The following is a 22,124-nucleotide window of genomic DNA, read 5'->3' on the forward strand; positions in this document are numbered from 1 at the left end:
AGTCAACCTTAAGACGATTACAACAAACACTGCAGCGTGCCAGCAGCTCCATATCCTGACTCGTAGAAAGGTGGAAAATCGCTAAAGATCAATTAGTATAACCAAAAACTGTAAAACAGACATCCATATACTGAGTAATGTTCAGCATTAATAAAATAGTTTCCTATTCATGTGGCCATTTTCCAGTAGTCTAATGAGCTACATTTAAAGTCAGTCACACTCTCCATTTGACAGCAACTTCTTAATCTTTGGCTGCATGTCCTCTTTAAAATGGGAATGGACATACAGGATGTGCAAAAGATTTGCAAAACTCAAGGTCTGCTGAGCTCCTTCTTGAGATTTTGACTTTATCACATCAGCAGATGGAGTTTGGTCAGTTTTTGCTCACCTTCCATTTTTCTTCTCTTCTGTTGTGGCTAAATAAAATTGTCCTGGCAGGTTACATTTGACCTTGGAAACAGCAGTTGACAAAATAATCTCAACTCAACTCAAAAAAGAAATAGAAATAAATAAGCTATATTGACTGAACCAGAAACGCTTGAAGTTAGCACCACCTAATTAAGCCATTTTCACCACTTTTTATCCAAAAGGCCAAGATGTACAGCTATGCATGTCACTGACCTGAACCTGTGGACACCAGCTTCTCTGATTAACAAAACTGCATGACAAGATATTGAAGAGGCAAGTTAGTGCTGTCCCAACCGATCCCTTTACATCACCGCCATCTACTGGAGGAATTGTAATTGCCAGTGCACCCTGTACAAATGGGAGTGTGACTATTGTCTATGTATTAAAACTACACAGTAGCTGAAGGCGATATGAACAAGCTTCTGTTGCTTCATCCACACGTTGCTTCATGAGACAGAAACATGCTAAATCATAGCCACAATGACAGTTTCCACGGTTTAATAACAAAGACACCTCAATAAACATGGCAGCACCAATTGGAAAATGAGAATTTATTACAACACAGACATTGTATATCCAGTCACTTTCAAATCATGTGACTTATACAGTTAGTCCTGAAAACTGGCCGCAGTGGGTACGAAGCCAGACCCAAGTATTGTAATGGTCAAAAACAAACCACATGCCCATTGACATCCATTACCTCCGGACACTTCACAACATAGAGTAGATCTGAGCATGCCAGACTCCTGAAAAACCCAATTACTTTGCATAATAATGTAATGTACAAACTATTCTTATATTGCATATTGACGTACTGTACAAAACCGACAAACTGCTCTGGAAGATTAAAGAAAAACGTAGACCAGGTTAAGGAGCAGGTTGAGTGTGCTGCAGTGTGAATGGTGAAATGACACTGGTGTAGAACGGAAGGTGCATGATAGATGGTCGGGGCTGTGCCACAGCCATACTTACACTGGCATAGCCTGCAAATTCTTACCTGCTCGAGTCCCAAATATGGAAAAAAAATAAAAGCACCTCTGACTCGTTTGTGCTAAGGCAAACATGACACTTTTATGCAAAAAAGAAGGCAAACAAATCACCTACAACAGTTACTGAGCTGCCATATTAAAACAAACTACACATCTGATCTCTCTGCAATTTACTTTATGCCATCAATCGTGCACTTCCTGTCATCAAAATATGTACCATAAGGTGTTTTATGTGCAGGTTAAAACACGAGTTATGGATGCAAATCACACACAAGCGTATGAGGACAAAGAGGAAGACATATTGAAATGGTGTTAATGGACACAAACAAAAATCAAGGGCGAAGCGGACTCTAAACCACCTTCTGTGCCTGTGAGGTGCAGGTCTCGATCTTGGCTTTCACATCAACATACAGTACCATTACCCAACAACCTATACTTCTGATTGTACCTTTAAAACAAATGCACTTGCAGATAGGCCCAAGGTTTGAACACAACACACACCATTAATTTAATCGGCCAAATCATACACGGAGACGCTGGGAATGGAACAATGTGGCTCTCCAGCAAAGAGCCATCAAAGGGTCAGCTCAGTAAAACACACATATCCACAGTATCTACATGGATTGACACCACTAACTTGAGAATATGTTTCTTTTTTATGATTTGGATGAACTGACCCTTTAACACCTCCTCACAAGCTATGCATAAAATACACCGATCAGCTGAATAGCAATTGTGATCATGACAGTACATAGTTTAGTCACTGGTAAAGACACAAAACAATATAGACTTAAAATCAACACCCCCACTAATACCTCAGACCAGTGCTTCTCTTCCATTACGCTGCGCCCTTGTATAACCACTCGTTAGTGAGGAAAGCTTCCAAACAACTGGTCTGAGGTATCATGAGGCTGGCATGTTACAGCAATCCAAACAATCTAAAACAATTCATTCATTAATATCTAAACTGGAAGATTGGATGTGACGCAGTTTTGCTGAACTGCTGCTATCTCAGATTGTAGTGATCGATCTTCTTCAAAACATGTCTTTTGGATGCACTGTGCATACTTAGAAGTATGAAAATAGATTGTGCAGATTGAACGGAGCTAAAATTGAGAGTCGCACTAAAATTTAAGGGGGGGGGGGGTCAAAACAGCAACACATATACAATCTCAAATTTCTCACGTATTTACAAAAACAAGGACTTTGTATAAAAAAGTATACATCTCGGAATAGGCCTGTGGCACACCTGATACATGAGCAGACGGCGCAGATTATCCTTCTAGTCTCAGGGTGGAAAAACACTGTTTCCATGAGCTTCAGCACACACACAAGGCAGAGTTGTGGCGTTGTGGGAGGATGCTGCTTTCCTCGGAGGAGCCTCTTTCTCCCCTCTGAGCATGAGTTTGACGGGTTTGTTCACTTTGCACGTTGCTATGAGGCGTCTCCTGGGGGAAGTTTTTGTTGGAGGACCGGCCGAGCCGACGCTGAGGACCTCTCAGTTCGGGGGGTGTGAGTGGAGAACGGCGAGACTTCTTTAATGGAGGAGCAGAAGCAGCAGCACAGTCCGTTTGGGTTGTGGAGTCTTGCTTTTCAAAAACACTGACAGAACCATCTGAGGGAGGCAACGCAGCGCTCACAGAGTCAACGTCGGGTAAGAGCTGCGCGGTGGCACAGAAGGCTGCTTCATACAGCCCGAACGCCTGCTCCAGAGCTGTGGACCGTTCTTTGAATGGGGAGGGAGCACTCACTGCATCGCCCCGCTGCAATAAAACAAATTGAATCAAATGTCAAGTAAAAAGAAATTCAATTAAAACCAAATCTTTTCTTATCAACTAACTTATTCGGCCCGATTACGGGTACAAATAATCCACATTTATCCTTAAATTTAAATCAGCTCAAACTTAGTTTGTTTCTGTCAATAATAAAAGAATCAAAAAACAAAGAAAACTTGTATTCATCAATCTAAAATAGAAAATGAGACACACAGATGAGTGATAATGATAAAGGTGATAACGTGGACTGTAGAGAATGTAGGCAGTAATGAGTTTCAGTTGAAAGACTGTTGAATGCTCTCTGTCTTGTAGTTTTTTTTTTTTTTTTAATATAATGGTCTGTTCAAAAGTAAAAATAAGAAAGACCAAACCGCCGCCTTCTCCTTCCCAACAAAATCACCCTCCTCTTAAAAGGGATTTGTAAAGTACATTCAGTCTGTACTCTTGAGACGAGGGGACAGAAATCTGAATTCTGCACTGTAACCTAATGTTATCTGCTGCGCCTGATCATAATGTGGCTTTCTGCTGGGCGTCAGTGAAAGTGTTGCTTTTGTAAACCAGACCTTTCATTTGTCTCCCTCTACTGGCTGAAGTGGGAAGATGCTTTAAGGTGGCGCTGGTGATGGTCACCAAATAAGTCGTTCAATAACTGTGGTTGTCTCACTTTCATGAATGACTTTGGTAAATACTCAGCAACACGTTTAAAGAAATAAATCATCTACGGCTCTCTCTCGTGTTTTAATACAAATATCTTCAACAAGACGAGCCTGGCTCTTCAGTTATTAGATACATTCAATCATTGGCGGGTCATGTCGCTGACACTTTGATGCATTTTTAGAACTGAGCAGTCACCTCACTACCACTCCAGGCACGGCCATCCCTCATGTTCTTCTCCATATATCTCATCTTCTTCATAAAACATGTCATCCTCATGCTCCGCCTGTTGGCCCCGAAAACAAAGAGTGATTCGTTGAAACCAACGGTCCACTGAGAGAAGCCGCTGGCGTGACCGTATGTCAACAGCCGCGTCGACTACCGACCTTCATTAGTTTAACAGGTGAAAGGATTAAACAAAATGACAATAATAAAAAAAATGGACAGGAATATATAAAGGACAATACAGTGAATAGCAAACAACAAACAAACACACAAAAATATCCAGCATATTTTTCCACCGTCAGAGCCGTCAGTGAGCCGCTCTGCTTTTGGAAAATATCTGTCGTTTTGCTGTATGACTTACATGGTTCGTCCTAATGAATTACAAAAGGAGGACGCGACAAAAGCTACGGCACTGACCTTCGGGACCTCGCACGTGTTATAAGTAGTTCCTGGGTACGGGACGTGGTCGATTCCAGTAGCCATGTCAACCACGATCTCGTCTCGATGCATTGGGATAGGGGGGCCTCCGCGCTCCTGCAGGGCCAGGACGATAACCGTTGTGTTGTCCGCTCGGAGCATGCGTTCTTTCCAGAAGAGCAGGGCTGTGCATCCCAGGCGGCGGGCGCAGGACATCCCCTTTGGCCCCTAGAAGCAAAAAGACGTGGCAGGAGGAGAAAGAAAATGAGTTATTTCCTTAAAATCTTACAATCCTGTAAGCTCCTAAGCTCCAACAAATCAAGGCAAAATAATCATTCGGCCGGTGATGGCTCTTCTTTATCCTGATTATGTATTAGTTGTCCAATTTCGTACCACCATTTTGTCGTGACTATAGCACATATTGACGGCATTTTTGGGTGGCATCATGTTCCACAGTCCGTCGCTGCCGAGGATGATGTAGCGATGGCGTTTGGGGTCGAGGGTCATCACCGTGGTATCGGGCTCTGGAGAGACCACGAACTCCCCGCTGTAGAAATCGTAGCTCCACAGGTCGCCTTTTGACAGATAAGAAAACATAATCACTCTCGGTGGCATAATTAAAACAAAAGTCATTAACATGCAGTATAACGTCACAGAAAGGGGTGTCGTCTTTACCGAGGGATCGGGCCACAGCCAAGAAGGGGATCTGGTCGATGACTGTACTCCTCCTCACGGGGCCGTTGTGGGTCAGTCTGGGCCTCTTCCACACAACACGGTTCACGCCAGATTTCTTCATTACACTGCAGTTGCAAGACAAACACAACACACGCTTCAATCTTGAAACATGCCTCCACGCCAGCGGTCGTCTGCGATGCCCCGTGCACCAACTCACCTGCCACCCAGGCGCTCGATCCTCTCTTTTTCTTTCGGCAGCTCAGGTTTATGGTCCTGCGTTACTTCGAGTGCCTGGAGCGTGATGTCGGAGTCATTTTCTTTCACTCCAACCACCACAGCTGAATCCCCCACATGGGCAACGTACATGTGGACCCCTCGGATCACGATCACACTGGCTGTGGTGCCTGATGTGCTGGGCAGGCCAGTGATGGTCTTCGGCCACTCCGCTGCACGGGTAAACATAAATACAAGGTAAGTGGTTGATTAAGTTAAAATAGTCCTAAAACTCCAACACATAGGCTACTAAAAGCCTAAATGATAGTGATCTCCACTATACACCAACGGACGCGTCAGAGGTTTGTGTATATAAACAGTTAAGAAATGTTTCTATGTGGCATTAAAGAGTTAGTATCGTCTACCCAGGTCTATTAGCACACACACAAACAAACGTGTCAGCTGTGGTTCAGCCTGCAAGCGAGCTGGAGGCAAATAAGCACTGTTGTGCCTGCTTCACTTCAGCAGCCATGCAGGCGACAACTTCAAGAGCAACCATTGGGTTTTTGTCTCTATATCCTCTGTGTCTGCACTCTGCACTGAATCAAACTGAAGCTTCGAACAGCATCAAGTTAACAGAACAACACAGACAAGTTGGACCCAAACACAGATGAGACACAAGATGAACGATGATCCTCATTATCGCATATTGATGAAGACTCTGCAAGCCGCCGATGAGAGGGCTGTGCCATGAGGCACGATGACCACATGCTTACTTGAGTAAATGCAGTTCAGTTTTTAAAGAAACGTTGTTTCATAAAGCAGGGCTGAATAGGTTTGACCTGTTTTGTAACAGAAGCACAACCCTGCAAAGCGGCTTCCTGCTGTTTAGGCTAGTTTTTCAACCAGCTTAACCAGTTCAACCGACCAGATCAAACCACAGCATTCTCTCCATAACTCCTCTCCCGCCTCTGTCCATTTTCACTTCAATATTTAATTCTGAATCATGCTATGGCACATTTACTATGTGGACATGATGGTTTGCTCTTGAACTTTCTGTTGTCATATCCAAGGAGGGTTGAATCAACGGTAACTGGGGGATCTTGAAAACATTTCGCTTTTCATCCGAGGGGCTTCTTAAGTCCTGGTGTGGAGTCCCATGTATTTAACCTCTGTGGGGTCGTTATCAAAGTCACTGACACCACTGGGGTCTTTGATGCTTGTGGTTCCAGTGACCCCACAGGCTGTTAGGCTCAGTCCAGTCAGGTTTTTCACTACAATAACATGAGGTGTCTACAGTCCTTTCTGCAGAGCCTCGTGTGGGCATTTGCAGCATATCTCATATGAGAGATGCATTGTATGCATATCGACTCTGACAGCTGCGGTGTGTTCAGATGCCGGCCGGCTGTGTTCAGTCGTTATGGGGTAGGCCAGGCATCATCACATCAGCTGAGGAGGATGCGACCTCATGTGACAGTTTGCTATGTGACGTTGATGAGACTGTGACAGCGTGAATTCTGAGCAATAAGTTTCCATAAATACAGACAGCAACACATATAACAGGAGACACGGGTGACGTTAAGATTAACTTAAGGTTAGGTGACTTACGGAGCTCTTTCCACATCGCATGGTGACATGCGATGAAGCCTTTCCGGAGAGCAGCGCACACTTCGCTGTGATCCTTCGACCAAAACCCCCGCTGCCTCTTCAACAGATCCCACAGATTCTCTCTGGCGAAATGCGCAGCTTCTCGACCACCGTGGCCATCGAAAACAGCGAAAAATGCCACAGACCTCCGAGTGTCGACTACATGCTCTGCGACTTTTTCGTCTGATACCGGCGCGCTGTTGTTGCTGCTGTTCTCGTTAGAGAGGCTCTCTACCCACATAGCAGAGACTGGTCCGGATTCGGCAGGGACGTTGAGGTCGTGTGTCTCATTTTCAGTCTGTTTGGTAGGTTCATTCTGGGCTTTTCCCTGTCCTCCATGTCTCTGCGACTTTGGATAATCTTCGACTGGCGTCGGCGTCGGCTCGTACTCGATTCTTATCTCGACAACATCCTCCATGTATTTCCTCCCTCCTTGCTCGGAAAATGCACTCATACGAAACACTATTGCCTCGTCCATGATTGTGAACGCCTGATGATAATTACCCTAAGCAATAAAAGGACACATGTAGTTGCTAACTGTAGCCTGCAAGCTAAATTTTTGAACCGATTTTGCCGCGATTGTATGGCCGAAGGCTTCCTTCCTTTTTGTTTATCTTCTCCGAGACGTCCCGCTGTACGTAATGACGTCATATTTTCCGCCTATCAACTTGGCAAAGACGCATGGCACGGCTGGCTATGCTGCGTTTACTTGCCCTCGAAGACTTTGTCATTACTTTAGCGTCACGTTACAGGCAGAAAAAGAGACAAAAAGAAGAAGAAGAAGCAAATAGTCTTGAATGTGGTCCCTTTCTTGACTCACTTGATAATATTACCGTCAATTTGTCACAGACGAATCCTAGGTGCTGTCTTATGTGTTATCGTATTATTATGATTACTCAAGAAAACTTTCTAAACTCGAGTCTTCGACAGACGAGGAGACGTCAACGCAGCACATATTGCGGAGAATTCATGACGGAACAACAGCCAAAACACTGGTAAGCAAACAATATTTTAAGATTTTTCTGTTGAAACCATATATGTATGGTTGTGTCAACAATGGGTTTATCAATCACAAATTTTAAGAATCAGTATTACGGCTTTCATGCAGCTTTTAAATGTTGGGAAATCGCCATTGATCATTATAGTAAATTAAGTTAACTTTAAACCACAGTAAGTTAATCTATCTACTCAAACCCACTGCAATTGTTAAATAATGTTGGAGAAAGAAGAGGTAGCCTTTATGTATTTGTTTCTTTCCTTAGCAAAACCTTATTACCTTCTTGTCTTTTTAAACGTGTTCTAAAATTAAAAATCATTGCAAGGTCTCAGTTCTGTAAAAAACAGGTTTGAAATGAATGTGCCAGCCTTATTTCTTACTCTATATTAATTTGCTAAATGTGGCTTACAAAGATATTTCAAATTTGCTTGTATCATGAGACATTTGCTGTACAACCCACTGTCAAGATGCTTTTTATTGTAAGCTTCTCCTCCAGCATGTGTCTTTCAACCTGAGTTGTATTTGTGTCTTGTATTTGTGTCTTTTCTGTGTGAAACACTCACTTGGTGCTTGTAAAGCACTTTGAGCTGCAATTCCTGTATGAAAGGTGCTCTGCAAATAAACTTTATTATTATTATTATTCTTACCTGAAAACACACATAAAAATCCATTCTGTGGTACAATAGCGTCATTGCACTTTGACCCCATGAACACTATTGTGACAACAATATATTAACTGCCATGCAAATTATTTCAGGGCCCAGTGTTTAAACTTGCTGAGCGTAAAGATTCACTTAAATTCACAGTAATTAGTTTGTCCTTGCAGTACAAAGGATTCATTTAATGGTAAGGTGAGTCATTTTGGAGAACGATTGTTGATATTCACTGAGTATAACCTCATGGTCCACAAGCTGTCCGTTCTGTGGGTGCGCTGAAAAAGAAATCCAGTTTTTGTGCACAGCCCTGGCTCTGTAAATGAGAATCAAACAAAGTGGTTCAAACCAAGCTGCATGACAGTATCCCAGCCAACCAGCAACAGGTGGTGTTCATGCTTGTGCACAGGACAAGGGCAAGGGGAAGGGGAGGCGAGATGGGGTGTGTGTGAGAGGGATAGAAAATCTGGCATGTGAATGTCTGATCACATTGTGAAGAAGAAGAGACGGTCAAATCAACAATCCTTCTCCAGAATGACTCACGCCACCTTTAACACCATGCTTAAATGGACATTTTGCAGGCATGCTATGCCACGTGTACCTGTTTTTTTGTAGACTGCACGAATGTAGTGCTAAGTCTGATGTAGTTCTAAAAGTAAAGGACATGGATCATGCCGTAGCGAACGTGTGTTTAAACAAATTCGTCAGTTTTCATTAAAGAAAATCGCTGTTAATTTGAATCATACATTTGGTTTTGTGACTTCACATTTGTGTTTGCATGTGTTCTTCATCAAGTAGTGCTACAGTAATGCCAGGTGGAGGCAGTGTTAATCCAATCAAATAACCTTAATTCTCAACCATTATCCCCATTTTCCACAAGAGAGTCAGCAATAAAGGAATTTTCACAAAAGACATGATGACAGCACACGTCGATTTTAGCACCAATCTAAAAGCCATCTCAATTGTGCTCTCAATGAGAAGTTTATCATTGTGATGTATGGTCTTCATGTAGAAACCACGTTCACATTAATGATCATACCAAACACTGATTCATAGCTTGACAAGGTAATCTGATGGTGTTGTGTACATTTATGTATGTGCTGTCCATGTGCGTGTGTTAGCATGCATTTGTGCCAGAGGTCGTAAGTGAGAGTGTGCAAGTACAAGTCTGTGCAGTGTGTGTGTAATGCTTTGCCTACATGCCCTTTAAGACCTTGAGACATGTGGTTGTTGAGATTGCACTGAAATAATGCTGTTTTTATTCCGTAAACACGGGCCTTTGTGGAAGTGCACAGAAATGTTCAAATCTTTGGTTTCCTTTGTTACAGACAAATGATTGACGTTAACATGAAAAGTCGTACAATATAAAATGCAGGCATGTATCTTTCAACAGTCTTGTATTCAAATATTCTGAGAAATCCTGAAACCTATATATATTCTTCTGAGCAGCTACTCAGCTTTGTGCTTTGCTGCTGGATTTCTCCTCTTTTAGGGAAAATCTTTACATCTCTCTCATGTGTGTGGGAAAGAGAGAGCTGGACAGCAAGCGAGAGAGGGAGAGGATGAGCATGTTTAAGGGGAGAAATAGGAATTTTCCTCATTATGCTTTCCCTTTGTGTCTTCAGATCTTCTTCATCCCTTAATACCTAAAGCTGACCTTGACTTTAACCCTAAAAAAACCCACAATTTAGCACTTTTCTTTCTTCCCCTCTTTCTTTCCTTCCTTCTTTCTTTCTTTCTCTCTGTTTATTTCCATTCACAGTCTAGCCCTCCGAGAGGTCCTGTCTCCTGTCTGCACATAGGCCACTCTCACAGATGAAGAGGCAAAGTGATTTCCATGTAAATGGTGTCAGAATGTCATTTTCAAGTGAAGGCGCTGAGAAAATGAATTCCTGAAGACGAGAGAGATTACCAAGGGGCAATGACACCCGGATTGCATTCTCACAGTTTCCCCGTGCAGCTCTTGTATAATGGTCCATCCATAAAAATAGCTTTGTTTGGCTTCCTGACTGTGTAGATGCTGAAGTGTCAGTCAGCCAAACCAAAGAGGAAGGAAAAGGGACTCAAATATTACCATATAAATATATGGTAATATAATAACTGGTCATTTCTTGATCTGGAAAAAAAAAAAAAAAAAAAAAAAATCACAGTTAAAGTTAGTGCGTGTGCATGTGTGTGTGTGAGTGAGAGAGAGAGAGTCATATTGATGTAATTTGTTTCCTCATCAATGTACAGTGTCGTAACAATGTAATGATCAATTGTTGAGGGCACAAGGTAAATAAATTGTGCAGGGACCTCAGGGCTGGCCATTTGTCGATGTGACAGGTTCACCATACAGCTAAAGAAACAAATGTTAAGACCAAGACCAATAACGGAACAGGGCGAAGAGAGACGAGGACCAAGGGTCGTCAGGCTCCTCAACCAAAAACTCTTTTTTATAAGACACATCAGGAGGATGTCCATTGAAAACACTGAGTGAATACTGAAATTACGTGAGTTTCTACAGGTGGATTACTCAACACTAAAACACCACAATGTTAGCTGGGAACATTTGGTAATACAAGCTCAGCAAGGGCTGCTTTTATCCTGAAAATCTTATCTCTGTATGAAAATGTAAGTACTGTGGACATAACCTCTGCATATATCTTCGTCATTACAGTGTGCAAATCATGTTATTCTTCTTCTTAGAAGGTCTTGGGTGAAGGAAGGTAAATGATCAAGGATTAAGTTTGTAGATGAACGAGTGCAAAGAAGTGTATTTCAGTGAACTACTGTACAATGCTCTGCAATTCCAGACATAGTAGGATCACTGAAATAGTAATGATCTGATGTTGTTTTCTATGAAAACTCACTTCAGTTTAGCATCAGTAATCAGTACATTTTTAATGACTGGCTATCACATACTGACCGTCTTTGTGTATCTCAACCCCCAGTTCAAACTGCAAGCGACTTGGTCACCCTGACCAGTTAAGCAGCATTCTTGCTGGAGAAGCCCACGTTTCCTCTCGAGATGATTATCTTTCCAATGTCGCACTCACAAGCCTGCCCCTGTCAGCGTGATAGATGGCCACGATATTGACTTGAGGTTGATTCAAAACCGCACTGCTGAGTTGATGAAGGATCTCGATAAGAGTGCTGTTGATAAGAGTGTAGCTGAAAAGAAAATTGTCTTGGGTCACATGCCCTGATGCCCCTCTATTGCAGCACCAGACTCTATACATTTCCTCATCTTTTTTTTCCTGACAGAAGAAGTATAGGTAAGAATACCTAAAGGCCACAGAGCTAAATGTTCACCTTCATGTGTTTACAAAAGCTCTCAAACTCATGGATGTGTGTTTGGGTCTGCAGTGTACTGTGCAGGTCTTAGGCGTGCATTAAGTGTAAGTGAGTTACTGTCATTTATGAATAAATATTTGATTTACCTGAACATAGATTGATCGTTCCATTAATGAAAGAGGAATTAGTAGACTTTTTAATGCATTTTGCGACAGCAGTGTTGAAACCGCTTGGTTGGAGTGAATGAAGTGAAGCACCTGTGTATTTGCCTGATTTGTGCGATTCATCGAACCCATCACACGCCGCTGTATGGTAGACTGAATTGAATAAATAGCTGATGAGCAATGTTGCAGATCAATTCTCCTTTTGTTATACGCATCATTACACCGAAGAAGATGCATTCATCAGTCACTGTGGACATTGTTTTCAATAAGATAAAAAAAATCAATTATTGTAAAAAAAAAAAAGGTTTATTTGATGTGAGCACAATAAATAATGATAATAAAATACACAAAGGTGTATGAGGGGTGGGAGAGTACAGAAAAGGGTTCCACATACATGCAAATCAGGACTGAGGAATAAAAAAAGCATATTGTTGTAAATGTGTTTGTCTTTGCTATCTCTGTGATGAATTGGGTATTTTCCTGCCTTGAGGCACATGCATGCTAAGGTTCCAGCAGCCCCTGTATTTCCCTCAATCGGAATAAGCAGGTAGCAATAATAAATGAGTAAAAACCATTTCAATTTCACTCAGTGAAAGCGGCGGGCTGGTTTTGCTGCAGGTGAACGTAAACCCTGTGGGATGTGTTTCTGCAGATTGTGAACCATGATGCAGGCATGTGTCTCCATACTGAAACAGCACACACTGTAGTTTTCTACCTATTGTTGCAGGTCGCTTGAGCTGTGGTGCTTCATTTTGAAAACCACCAGTATGAACGGTATGGACTCCAATGTGCGTCAAACCATGGGTAATGACAGCTCATCTTCCCATATGATGTTACAATAAATAATAAATAGCTGAGAAATGTTGACGCTGTAAGAAATGTTGAAGTAGTGTTCCCACTGAAATACACTCTTATTCAGCAGAATTTACTGTACATTAACAGACTTAACGGAAGCACTCAGAGTAGTCTTCAGTGTGCCACATTAATTATAGAGTCCATGATTGGAAAATGGAAAATTAATTTAAAATAAAATTTAATTGGTAATTTTATTGATGAAATTTACCATTCACCACCTTGTGTCCTTGAGTGTGTGAGGTGTCAGGCTTAATCTTTTGGAGTAAATTGTCTGAGTGCAGCCTTAGGACCCTGAGGATATTGGACCTAGGTTGCTGCAGAGGTAGGTTTGTGATTTGTATGCACCCCATCTGATAGTGTCTCCTGGATCACAGATGGATTATTTAGGCTTTTCCTTCGGCATAGGCTCCTTCTGCTGAATTTCTTCTCCTTTTTCACAGGTCCACATCGTGTCTTCTTTTTTCCTTCTGTCTCTGCTTTCATTGTTGGGCATGTGGATGCCTCAAAAGCACACACTGGCAGAGATCTGGCTTACTGGAGAAAATGGAACAATAATGCTGGAGGAATAACCTGGAGGGGTAAGTTGTAAAGTTGTGCTCATATTCATATTAGTGAAGCTTGGTTTCGTATCATTCGTCATTTCACTGTTGTGAGCGCACACGTTTTTGGCAGAGGTGGCTTCAGAGGGAATTGATTCCCTTCCCTGCCCATTGATTCACACAGGAGCAGATGCTGTCCACGTGCTGTGGCGCTGAAAGTTATTTGTGGTTAACACAAATTTGGAGCGAACCTTATTTGTATTCTGATGATTGAATGCTGCCAAACAGTAACTGAGCACACCTCTAATTCACTGACGTTTCTTCTTTAATGTACTGTTTTTACTTTTACTGAAGAGAAGTTCATAAAATGCTCACAGATGCTCATAAAAAAAAGATAAATTCTAACTTAATTTCACTCTAACAGCTAGCAATATTGCTGATTAATCAGAATGTCGTGGAATGAAATATGCTAACACGCACGTGCTATTATAATATACATTGATTTTAAAGATGGGTAAAATACCTCAGAGTGTGCATTTCTACAAAATCAATGTGTTGAGCTTTTTCTCTTACTATGGCCTCTATGAATTTCTGGTTTATTTTTCTGGCTTCTGGTTTGGAAAATCCTTCAGTGGGTTCGAAAACTCAAAAGGGATTAAGCTGTGGGTGTGTAACAGTTGCTAGAAATACATTTAAAAAAACAAACCTAATCTCATATCTTAAAGGATCACTTAATCTGACGGATTTCGTTTATTTGGCTGTGCTATCGATTCAAAAACCCTTCATTGTAAACATATAAGTTGCTCTTAACTGACTTGCCCTGCCAAATAAAGGGAAGGTATGAAGTGTCAACAAACAGTGAGGAGGTGTGATGAGACTTCTGCGGTGCTGTGCTGTGAATGTGAGCATTGATTGAAAAATGCCCTGTAAAATTGAGTGTAGTCAGTGGATTGAATTCCTATTAAATCCTTTAATCTAAATGCCTTCAGGTGTGCCTGAGGTGTTGATGAAGGAGGGAGGAAACGGTGCACCGGGCTCTTTGCTGTGTGGTCATCAATACACCACACCAAACATGCAATTTCTTCATTACGTGTAGAGAGAAATGCAACTAACAACACGTCTAGTTGTATATGGCCTTGATGCTGACATACTGGGGTCCTTCATCCTCTTCGGCTAAGGGTCACTGCCTTGTGGCTAGCCCATGGGATCATCTGTTTGTCCTCAAGCTACTTTTTCCTCCTCCACAATGCCAACGATGAGCCCTGACAGAGCTCCAGACATAGCCTCTCATACTTTTAATATCCTTTGTCTTGCTCTGATAGCTCCCTTAATGCATTATAGTGGCAGTGATGAAAGCCTGTATTTGGCTTCCCATCCATTTCCCCAAAAGACACGCGGCCATATGTCAGCGATAACTGCCAGCTGCTGATAAGAACTCTTCACGAGGAAACACTAAGCCTTGCATAATGTTACAAGTATGCCACGTATGACTTCTCTTGACTGGCAGTAATGGATGCGGGCTGTTTGTATGTGATGTGTACATCAGATACCCCCAGACACACCTCCTGCTGCTGCCTTGATTTAGACTCCAGTTCTCGTGTGGAAAATAGTCAGTGAACCATACTTCCTGGTTGTGCCCCCCTGCTTTCTCTCATCGCCCTGGCGATGTTGTACTGCAGAGCTGGTGATTAACTATCACATCTGAGTCTAAAATGTGCAAAGAGATGCACATTTAAATATGTCTGGCCTGTAGCATGAGCATGTGTAAAAACAGCCAGTGCAATATTACATTACGTTACAGCACTTGACATGAAACATGTGCCTCACGCAAAAAGGAAAAACTAAGTATTACATTCCTGCAAATGCTACAGGTGCATCCAAAGTAAACATGTCTGCTGAATTTAAGTATCTTCCCTGCACCTTTTGACATACGTAGTATAACATATTGCATTGCATGCATCTGTCTCCATGAGTGCAGGGGATTGAATTTAGGAGGGAGGAAAGATGAGGAGGGGGACGCTGAAAGCTGATTCTGTTCACGCTCCAGTGCTCTCTACAGTGTGTGATCTGTCTGCTGTCGTATAGAGGGAGCTCCTGTTCTGTCTTATTGACAATATGTTAGATGGTAAGCTGTGATTATTCCCCAGCAGACAGAAGTAGGAAGGGGAAATCAGCAGTCCTGTCTCCTTTGATCTGCAGGCTCTCCAGATCAGCTCAGAGCGTATGCAGATAGCTCAGTTAACAGATATTTTTTTTTTACTTCTTTCAGTATGGACAACTTTGTAGCATCAATTGTGTACTGTATGACACAACATGTACTCACAGGGTGTGTGGATGTTATTTCTATTACACTACTACTAATGACGCCAACACAGAGTTAAATATATGCAACAATGCAAAGAAAAGTACTATGCTATGTGTTGACTGCACATGCTAAACCCCTGACTTGGCTTTTGTTCTTTTCACTAGAACCGTCCCTTTCTCGTTTGACATGTCTTGGCGTGAAAGTAACATTTTATCAGCGCATTACATGCACACTTCGATGCTTTTTCTGTTTCATTCATATCTTTTTGTCCCACTGGAATATTTTTAAATTACATTTGGATTTATTATTCTCGTTTCTTTATTCCCCATATACGTAGATATGTTCGATAAAGCTAAACAATGCCCAGTTATTATTACCAGCCACATTTAATATTCATCACTCTACAAAATGCAATCTTCCTCGCTCATTATGTTAGTAACACATCCAAATGTAGATGTTTATATCAGCAGATTTCAATATGAATGTTATTCATATTGAATATCATATTACTCTGTGATGTTATTGTTTCTGGCTTTCACAGCTTTTGAAACATCAGCATTTTCACTAGAGGGGCCAAACACTATAAAATCTTTTGTCATTTTCCGAATCATTTTTATTATGTTGTCATGCGCGCTAACATGCCGAGCACTATTAAAACTAATTATTATAAACCCTATGCATTGCGAAGAACATATAGTATGAGCAAATGTTAGCACTAAATGTCTAACAGCTATACAAGCAGCTCTGTGAGGCTGTACTGGGGCACAGTGTCGCTGTGAGCATATGCTAATGTCAGCATGCTAACTTGTTAATAATTTCATTGCTCGGATGCCATCTTAATTTGATGCGCTGGTATTGTAACATTTGATAATTAGCACTCAACACAGAGTACAACTGAGTTATGGGCAAAGAGACATTTTGACCTCATGGTGGCATTAGATGACAAGAGAAGGGGTCACAAAAGTTACTTGAATTCACCCCAAAGGCGATATGGATATCTGTACCAAATTTAACACTGCTTCACCCTCTTTGTATCGTTACATTTCAGACCTTCATACTTACATCAAAATTAATAACAGTGGATTATAATGAAGCATAAACTGTGCAAATACAATTGCACTAGTCAGCTCAATTAAAATCAAACAGCCTTTCGGTCTTTAATCATCCGATGACCAAAATATTTCACCAAAACATTTATCATGTACACTGACTCTCTAAATCAACTCATCAGTAGATTCAGTCTCAGTGACAAAAACAATAACCTTCTCATCACTGTGTGCACAGTATATTCACTTTTTGCTCAAGTTTTTGGCGCATTCACAGTGTTGGCTGTCGGGGTGATTTTCTCAGAACAATTAAAGTGGAGCGTGGAGTCGGTGGCCACGGGGTGCCAAGACATCCCGGGAATCTGGCTGTCCATCAGACAGCTAGGATGAGTCGCAAAGCTGTTTGTACCACAGATGGCCGATCAGTACAACTGACTTCCTATTTCTCTCGCCTGGCACTGTCACCGTCTCTCATCACCATTCCCACTTGAGAGCAAGGGTGTGTTCTATATTGTGTGTGTGTTTGTGTGGCGTTGTTTGTTTAGGGGGCTTAGGTTGGGATATGCGGCAGGTAAATGCAAGCGTGTTTTTATGGTGTTTGACTTGGATTATGAAAGTCTGAGCACTTGAACACAAAGTGTGCGCAGTTTTGCACAAAGCAGAGAGCATGTTTGGGATGTAGTGACGCTCACGCCTGCGTTAGAATATGACAGGCAAAGCAACACTGAATCCGTAGTAATCTGCATTCCCTTGCTTTGTGTGGATTGGATCAGACTGAAACAGACTTATTCAGCGTTAGGCTGCGTGCTGGGTGGGTTTCAGAGGAAAGTCCATCTGTCTTCCTCTCTCCTTTATAGTGGAATTTCACACAGGAAAACGGTCATGCGTACCGCTCGCCAGCAGGATCGATGGTGGACAAGGAGTTATTTCAATTTGTGAGAGGAATTGTATAAAACTCCCTTAAACAAGTAAAAAAAAAAAAAAAAGTTTACCATTAGAGAATTTTATTAACGTAATAAAAGTCTATTTTTATTCTTGTGTTATTTTTCTTCTTATTATTAACACAATAGAAGCATCAAGCCAAATTATGAATGTGACTCACTTTGAAGCACAGTCCTGATCTCTTTATTCCTTCTTGCATGCTCAGCTCATTGCTTCTGTTTCTTGGTTCCAGGTTTCTTCAGGCCTTCTTGAAGGCAGGCTGGTCCATTAGGGAACATGTTGGCTCTACAATCACCCATCACATTCCTTCTCACCAGCCTGCTCTGTGTCAACCAGCTGCAGCAGGGCCACGCCATGGACACTTCAGGTGAGAATCTCTTCATTAAGCCGAGTGCTTGTTCTTTCAATTATCTGTCTTTTTTCACGTGTTGTTTTGAAATTTGGTGGTGCAAACACATTTTATAATGGAATTGCATGAACTCAAAAAGCTTAGTTTGGTGTCTGCTTACAAGAGCCGTCTGTACACTGCAAAACAGTTAAAAGGCTGCCAGTGTTCAGGCATTTTCAGTGATACAAAGATGGACCAAACAGCACAGCATATCCACTGCCTTACTGCTGATACAGCAGCCAATCTGAATACCTGATGAAAAGAAATAAAAGTGCCACTCAGATGCCAGCTTTGGCCTGAGTGAATGAGAGAGGAAGGAAGAAATTAGGACTTCAGCACTTTGTATGTGCACTTATGCCGCCCTCTTGTGGCTAAAAACTTTAAGACACAGAACTCAGGATATGCATTTATTCTTTGTTAAATATCCATTAAACAGGCCATTATTTTTGCTTTTAGCTGAGTGCCATGTCTTGTCCCTCATTTATTCAGTGTTACAGTAATGTTTAATGATAAAGGCCGGATTAACTTCCATGTAGACAATCACAGTACTTCTACATACATTTGCAACTATGCATACTTATTGTTTCCACTAGACATATTGATAATCAGTAGAATAATTCTGTCATCACTGTATATGTTGCATATCTTTACATTTGCACTCCAACATGACAACCAAAAGTCTTAAACGCAGGCCTTTGTTACTGCTTATTGGCTTGAAATTCAATGATGATGAAGTGGTGGCACCCTCTAGTGGTACATCTGCACATAAGATCCATGACTAGAAAGCCACAGCCGCAGCCGAGTGTGTAAAACATGAGTAAATCAATTGAAACTTTATGCTTGTGCATCGAGGCATTTGATTTATGAATAATATGTATAATTCACATCTTTCGGTTTGTGTTCATCAGTGATGTGACAATTTGAGTACTCCAAGCTGTGCAAAAGGTTTATTGGTTTCTCAGCTAATTTTCCATCAGCAGGCTGTAGTTTCAGAAGTGTCTTGCATCGAATTTATTTTCAGATTTTATTCCTCTTGCGACGATGATGTTAATGTGTTCATACACTTCAGCATTCTGTGACTGCATGATTAAATTTGATTACACCGCGCAGTGCTGGCACTCCTAAAATGTGCTTCCAGAGCAATATTTAATCGTCTCCTGGTGAGGGAAATATCTCTTTCCCTTCATGTATTTATACAACAGTCACAAACTAACTTCAGCTTGATCAGTCATCAAATGAACCACAATGGCTAAAACTAAACCTTGATTCTAATAGTAGCATAGAGAGGTTACCATACAAGCAGGCCTGCTGTAAAGTGGCTGCTTCTTTAAAAGCTCGACAACATTCATCCATCAGTGAGATTTATTGACTTATTATCCCTGCAGCATGTTGCATGTGGATAAATGAAGCAATTTTGTGCACTTTCCTTTCAATTGCGCAGACACAGATAATCACAGAGGGAACCGCGAGGTCATCACCCAAACATCTGCACCTGAACCAGCGTCTGAACAAGACAACGGCCTTGGATACAAAGGTATGGCCCAAGTGCTAAATGCGATTTGTGTTGATGAGAAACAATAATCAAATCTCCATTTTAACAAATCAGTGAAGAACCATGCATTGATGGAGGTTAGATCTTACTGCCTGGCTCTCTGTAAACCACCTCCCTGTCATTGTTCAGCCTCTGTCTTGCACTGAGCTGTCATTACTGCAGCCTACACAGCAGTTAATCAATCAGTATCCATCCACTTCATGACAGTAATCAGAATGACTGTCCTGTTTTATCCAGTTATTTCTAAGACGTCTACTTTTGCCTTAGTTTTATCCTGTAAAAACAGTCTTAAAGAAATGTCTGAAATAAGCCTGGACAAAGCCGGCAGTCAGTTAAGTGGTGCTCCAGGTTGTGCTGATTCTGTATTTGTCCTTTCAAAGATACAATACTGAACCCAATTCCCAGGGAGAGGACTATGTTTCCTTTCGCTGACAAAGACTCTAATACCACTTAATGCCAGTTCAGCAGCTGAAGACCTCAAGTGCTGTGTCCAAAGCCAACACAGTTCAATCCCTTCTTCCTTTGCTTTGACAATTTATGGTGAGGGCTCTGACATGGGATGTAGCGGGATAGAACAAAGCTAAACGTTTAGTTCTGTCCCTATAGTCTCTATGCTGGAAGATGACAAGATCCAACTAATGCGCTGCACAGTCTCTGTGACACCTGAAGCAAATTTAACACAAAGAAGAAAATGAAATGCAAAAATAATCATGTTTTTTGGCCTTTTATCTTAAATGGGCACCGTACAGATATTTTCTTTTCCTTTTATGGAATCTAAATTGGAGCTTTCACTGGCTTCCATCTGATGTACTTTATGTGCAGCTAATGGTCGAGAGAGAGGGATTCTTTATCTGTTTGCTTCCTCTCTCAAGATAAGGAGCCTATTTATTTCATACCTAAAATCTTTGTGGCCCAGCGGGGGGAAAAAAGATGACAGCGAGATTGTCAGAAGTTGAAAGGATGCCCAAGTCTTAACGACTCACAAGACCATCCGCGTGGCTGCCAGTTTGGAAGGAGATTGAGCAGAGCAGAGGCACGGCCATTGCATCAGCCTTTCCCGCTGTGTTGAGGATGGTGAATGCGAAGGCTGCCTCTCATTTTGCTTCAGCGCTTTGTATAACCCTGAGCAACAGTGGTGATGTGCAGTAAGAGGCACCGACAAACAGGCGACATATAAACGAGTGGGGGGAAATGAAAAAGCCAAAGAGCTGTCACAGATAATAGAAAATAGGGAGAGTGGAGAATCAGCATGGAAAATAAAAGCTGCAATGGGGAAATAATGTAGTGACAGACGCAGCTAATGGCAGTGATGTGTTATGTACGTTCATAGGGCTCACACAGTCCACTGCGTTTCACTCCTGATATCAGGTATGGACAAAAAAAAAATAAAAAAAACCCGTCTGCATTTTTCATGACCAAAACAATCAACAGTCACTAATCGAGGACTAGCTGAGGCCAAGTTTGTTGCTCTGTGGAGGCTCCAAATTATTTATTCCTTCATAAATATTTTTTGGATTTGGCTTCGTGCTTTTTGGAGATATTTTCTCCTTTGGCTCCGAACCAACTGGAGAGCTACTTTGGAGTAAAATAAATAAATAAAAACAGGTCTCTGTACTTGGCACAGTCTCCTTGAAATCCTTGCCATTTTATGTGCTGTGTTGCCATGAAGACGTGCATGTCTTTGTGTCCATTTTTCACCATCTGTTTCTGCAAATATTGGTGTTGGAGATGCTTTGGATTGTGACCAATTGTGAAATGCACGATAGTCCACATTTAGCCGTGTGCACTGTTGAGGCCATGCATGCACAAAGCGAGATTTCCACTGCTGACCCTCTATCCTATTGTCATTTGTGCTTTATCCCCACTGTGATGATAGCTAGTTCATTCCTGTCAGAGTTATGAAATGAGACTGAGCAAATGTGCTGGTGGTGAGACTGTAATTTCCCATATTTTATTGGTTGTTTACCAACATGGCTCAGCTTAGAGAGCAGGCTCTATTCAGCAGAGCCACCAGTGGTCCACAATGGGCAATTAAAGGATTTGAGGCAAGAAGTCAAGGAGAGCTGAGTAAGTAAACTTTGCTCAGTCTAAATATGACTTTAAACACCAGCGGCATCACTGCTTGTTTTCTGTGGCGTGTGAGTGAGAGATGCAGAGAGATTGAATTTTGTTTAAATACATAATCATCATCTCCTTTCTTCTGTTACGGATTTTGGTTGGACATGTCAAGGAATTTCCAAGTGGATTCTTTTTATTGTAGAAATTCTGTATTTATGCATATTTTTGTAGCCCGCCTGCTCATTCCGCTGTGGCTTTGGAGACCTCAGTGTAGAGTTGGACAATTAGGACGCGAACAGAAATCTAACCTTGAATATCAATAATGCACTTCATAACAAAAACTAAA

At 41.7% G+C, this 22,124-nt stretch overlaps 2 protein-coding genes across 6 annotated transcripts in view; one reads left to right on the plus strand and one right to left on the minus strand.

Annotated features, from left to right (window-relative positions):
- Positions 1 to 889: 889 nt before the first annotated feature.
- LOC143332513 (protein phosphatase 1D-like) lies at positions 890 to 7,481 on the minus strand. Of its 2 annotated transcripts, XM_076750064.1 has the most exons (7): positions 6,965 to 7,481; positions 5,361 to 5,589; positions 5,144 to 5,268; positions 4,862 to 5,043; positions 4,469 to 4,696; positions 4,025 to 4,112; positions 890 to 3,160 (listed from the first exon to the last, which is right to left on the minus strand). In XM_076750064.1, the coding sequence occupies exons 1-6, from the start codon at positions 7,479 to 7,481 to the stop codon at positions 4,029 to 4,031; spliced, it is 1,365 nt and encodes a 454-aa protein (XP_076606179.1). In that variant the 3' UTR covers positions 890 to 3,160; positions 4,025 to 4,028. The 2 variants fall into 2 exon arrangements, with proteins under 2 accessions (XP_076606179.1, XP_076606178.1); XM_076750063.1 differs by lacking the exon at positions 4,025 to 4,112.
- A 5,160-nt stretch (positions 7,482 to 12,641) lies between these two features.
- The window catches only part of LOC143332512 (roundabout homolog 1-like), an 83,879-nt gene continuing 74,396 nt past the window's right edge, over positions 12,642 to 22,124 (plus strand). For 3 of the 4 annotated variants that reach the window (XM_076750058.1, XM_076750061.1, XM_076750060.1), the window contains exons 1-3: positions 13,217 to 13,526; positions 18,013 to 18,147; positions 19,610 to 19,702. In XM_076750058.1, the coding sequence (XP_076606173.1) occupies positions 18,057 to 18,147; positions 19,610 to 19,702 (184 nt within the window). In that variant the 5' untranslated portion in view covers positions 13,217 to 13,526; positions 18,013 to 18,056. Of the gene's footprint in view, positions 12,898 to 13,216; positions 13,527 to 18,012; positions 18,148 to 19,609; positions 19,703 to 22,124 lie in introns of those variants that run through there. The other variant, XM_076750059.1, reaches the window with a different exon arrangement.

Source organism: Chaetodon auriga, chromosome 15, assembly GCF_051107435.1.
Source record: "Chaetodon auriga isolate fChaAug3 chromosome 15, fChaAug3.hap1, whole genome shotgun sequence".
Taxonomy (NCBI): Eukaryota; Metazoa; Chordata; class Actinopteri; order Chaetodontiformes; family Chaetodontidae; genus Chaetodon; species Chaetodon auriga.

Excerpts from the sequence above, each read along its gene's own strand:
- LOC143332513 (XM_076750063.1), bottom strand. The coding sequence starts at position 7,481 with ATGGACGAGGCAATAGTGTTTCGTATGAGTGCATTTTCCGAGCAAGGA. Across the intron at positions 5,269-5,360 it reads ATCGAGCGCCTGGGTGGCAG|TGTAATGAAGAAATCTGGCG; the intron begins GTGAGTTGGTGC and ends TTGCAACTGCAG. Across the intron at positions 3,161-4,468 it reads ACACGTGCGAGGTCCCGAAG|CGGGGCGATGCAGTGAGTGC; the intron begins GTCAGTGCCGTA and ends GTTTTATTGCAG.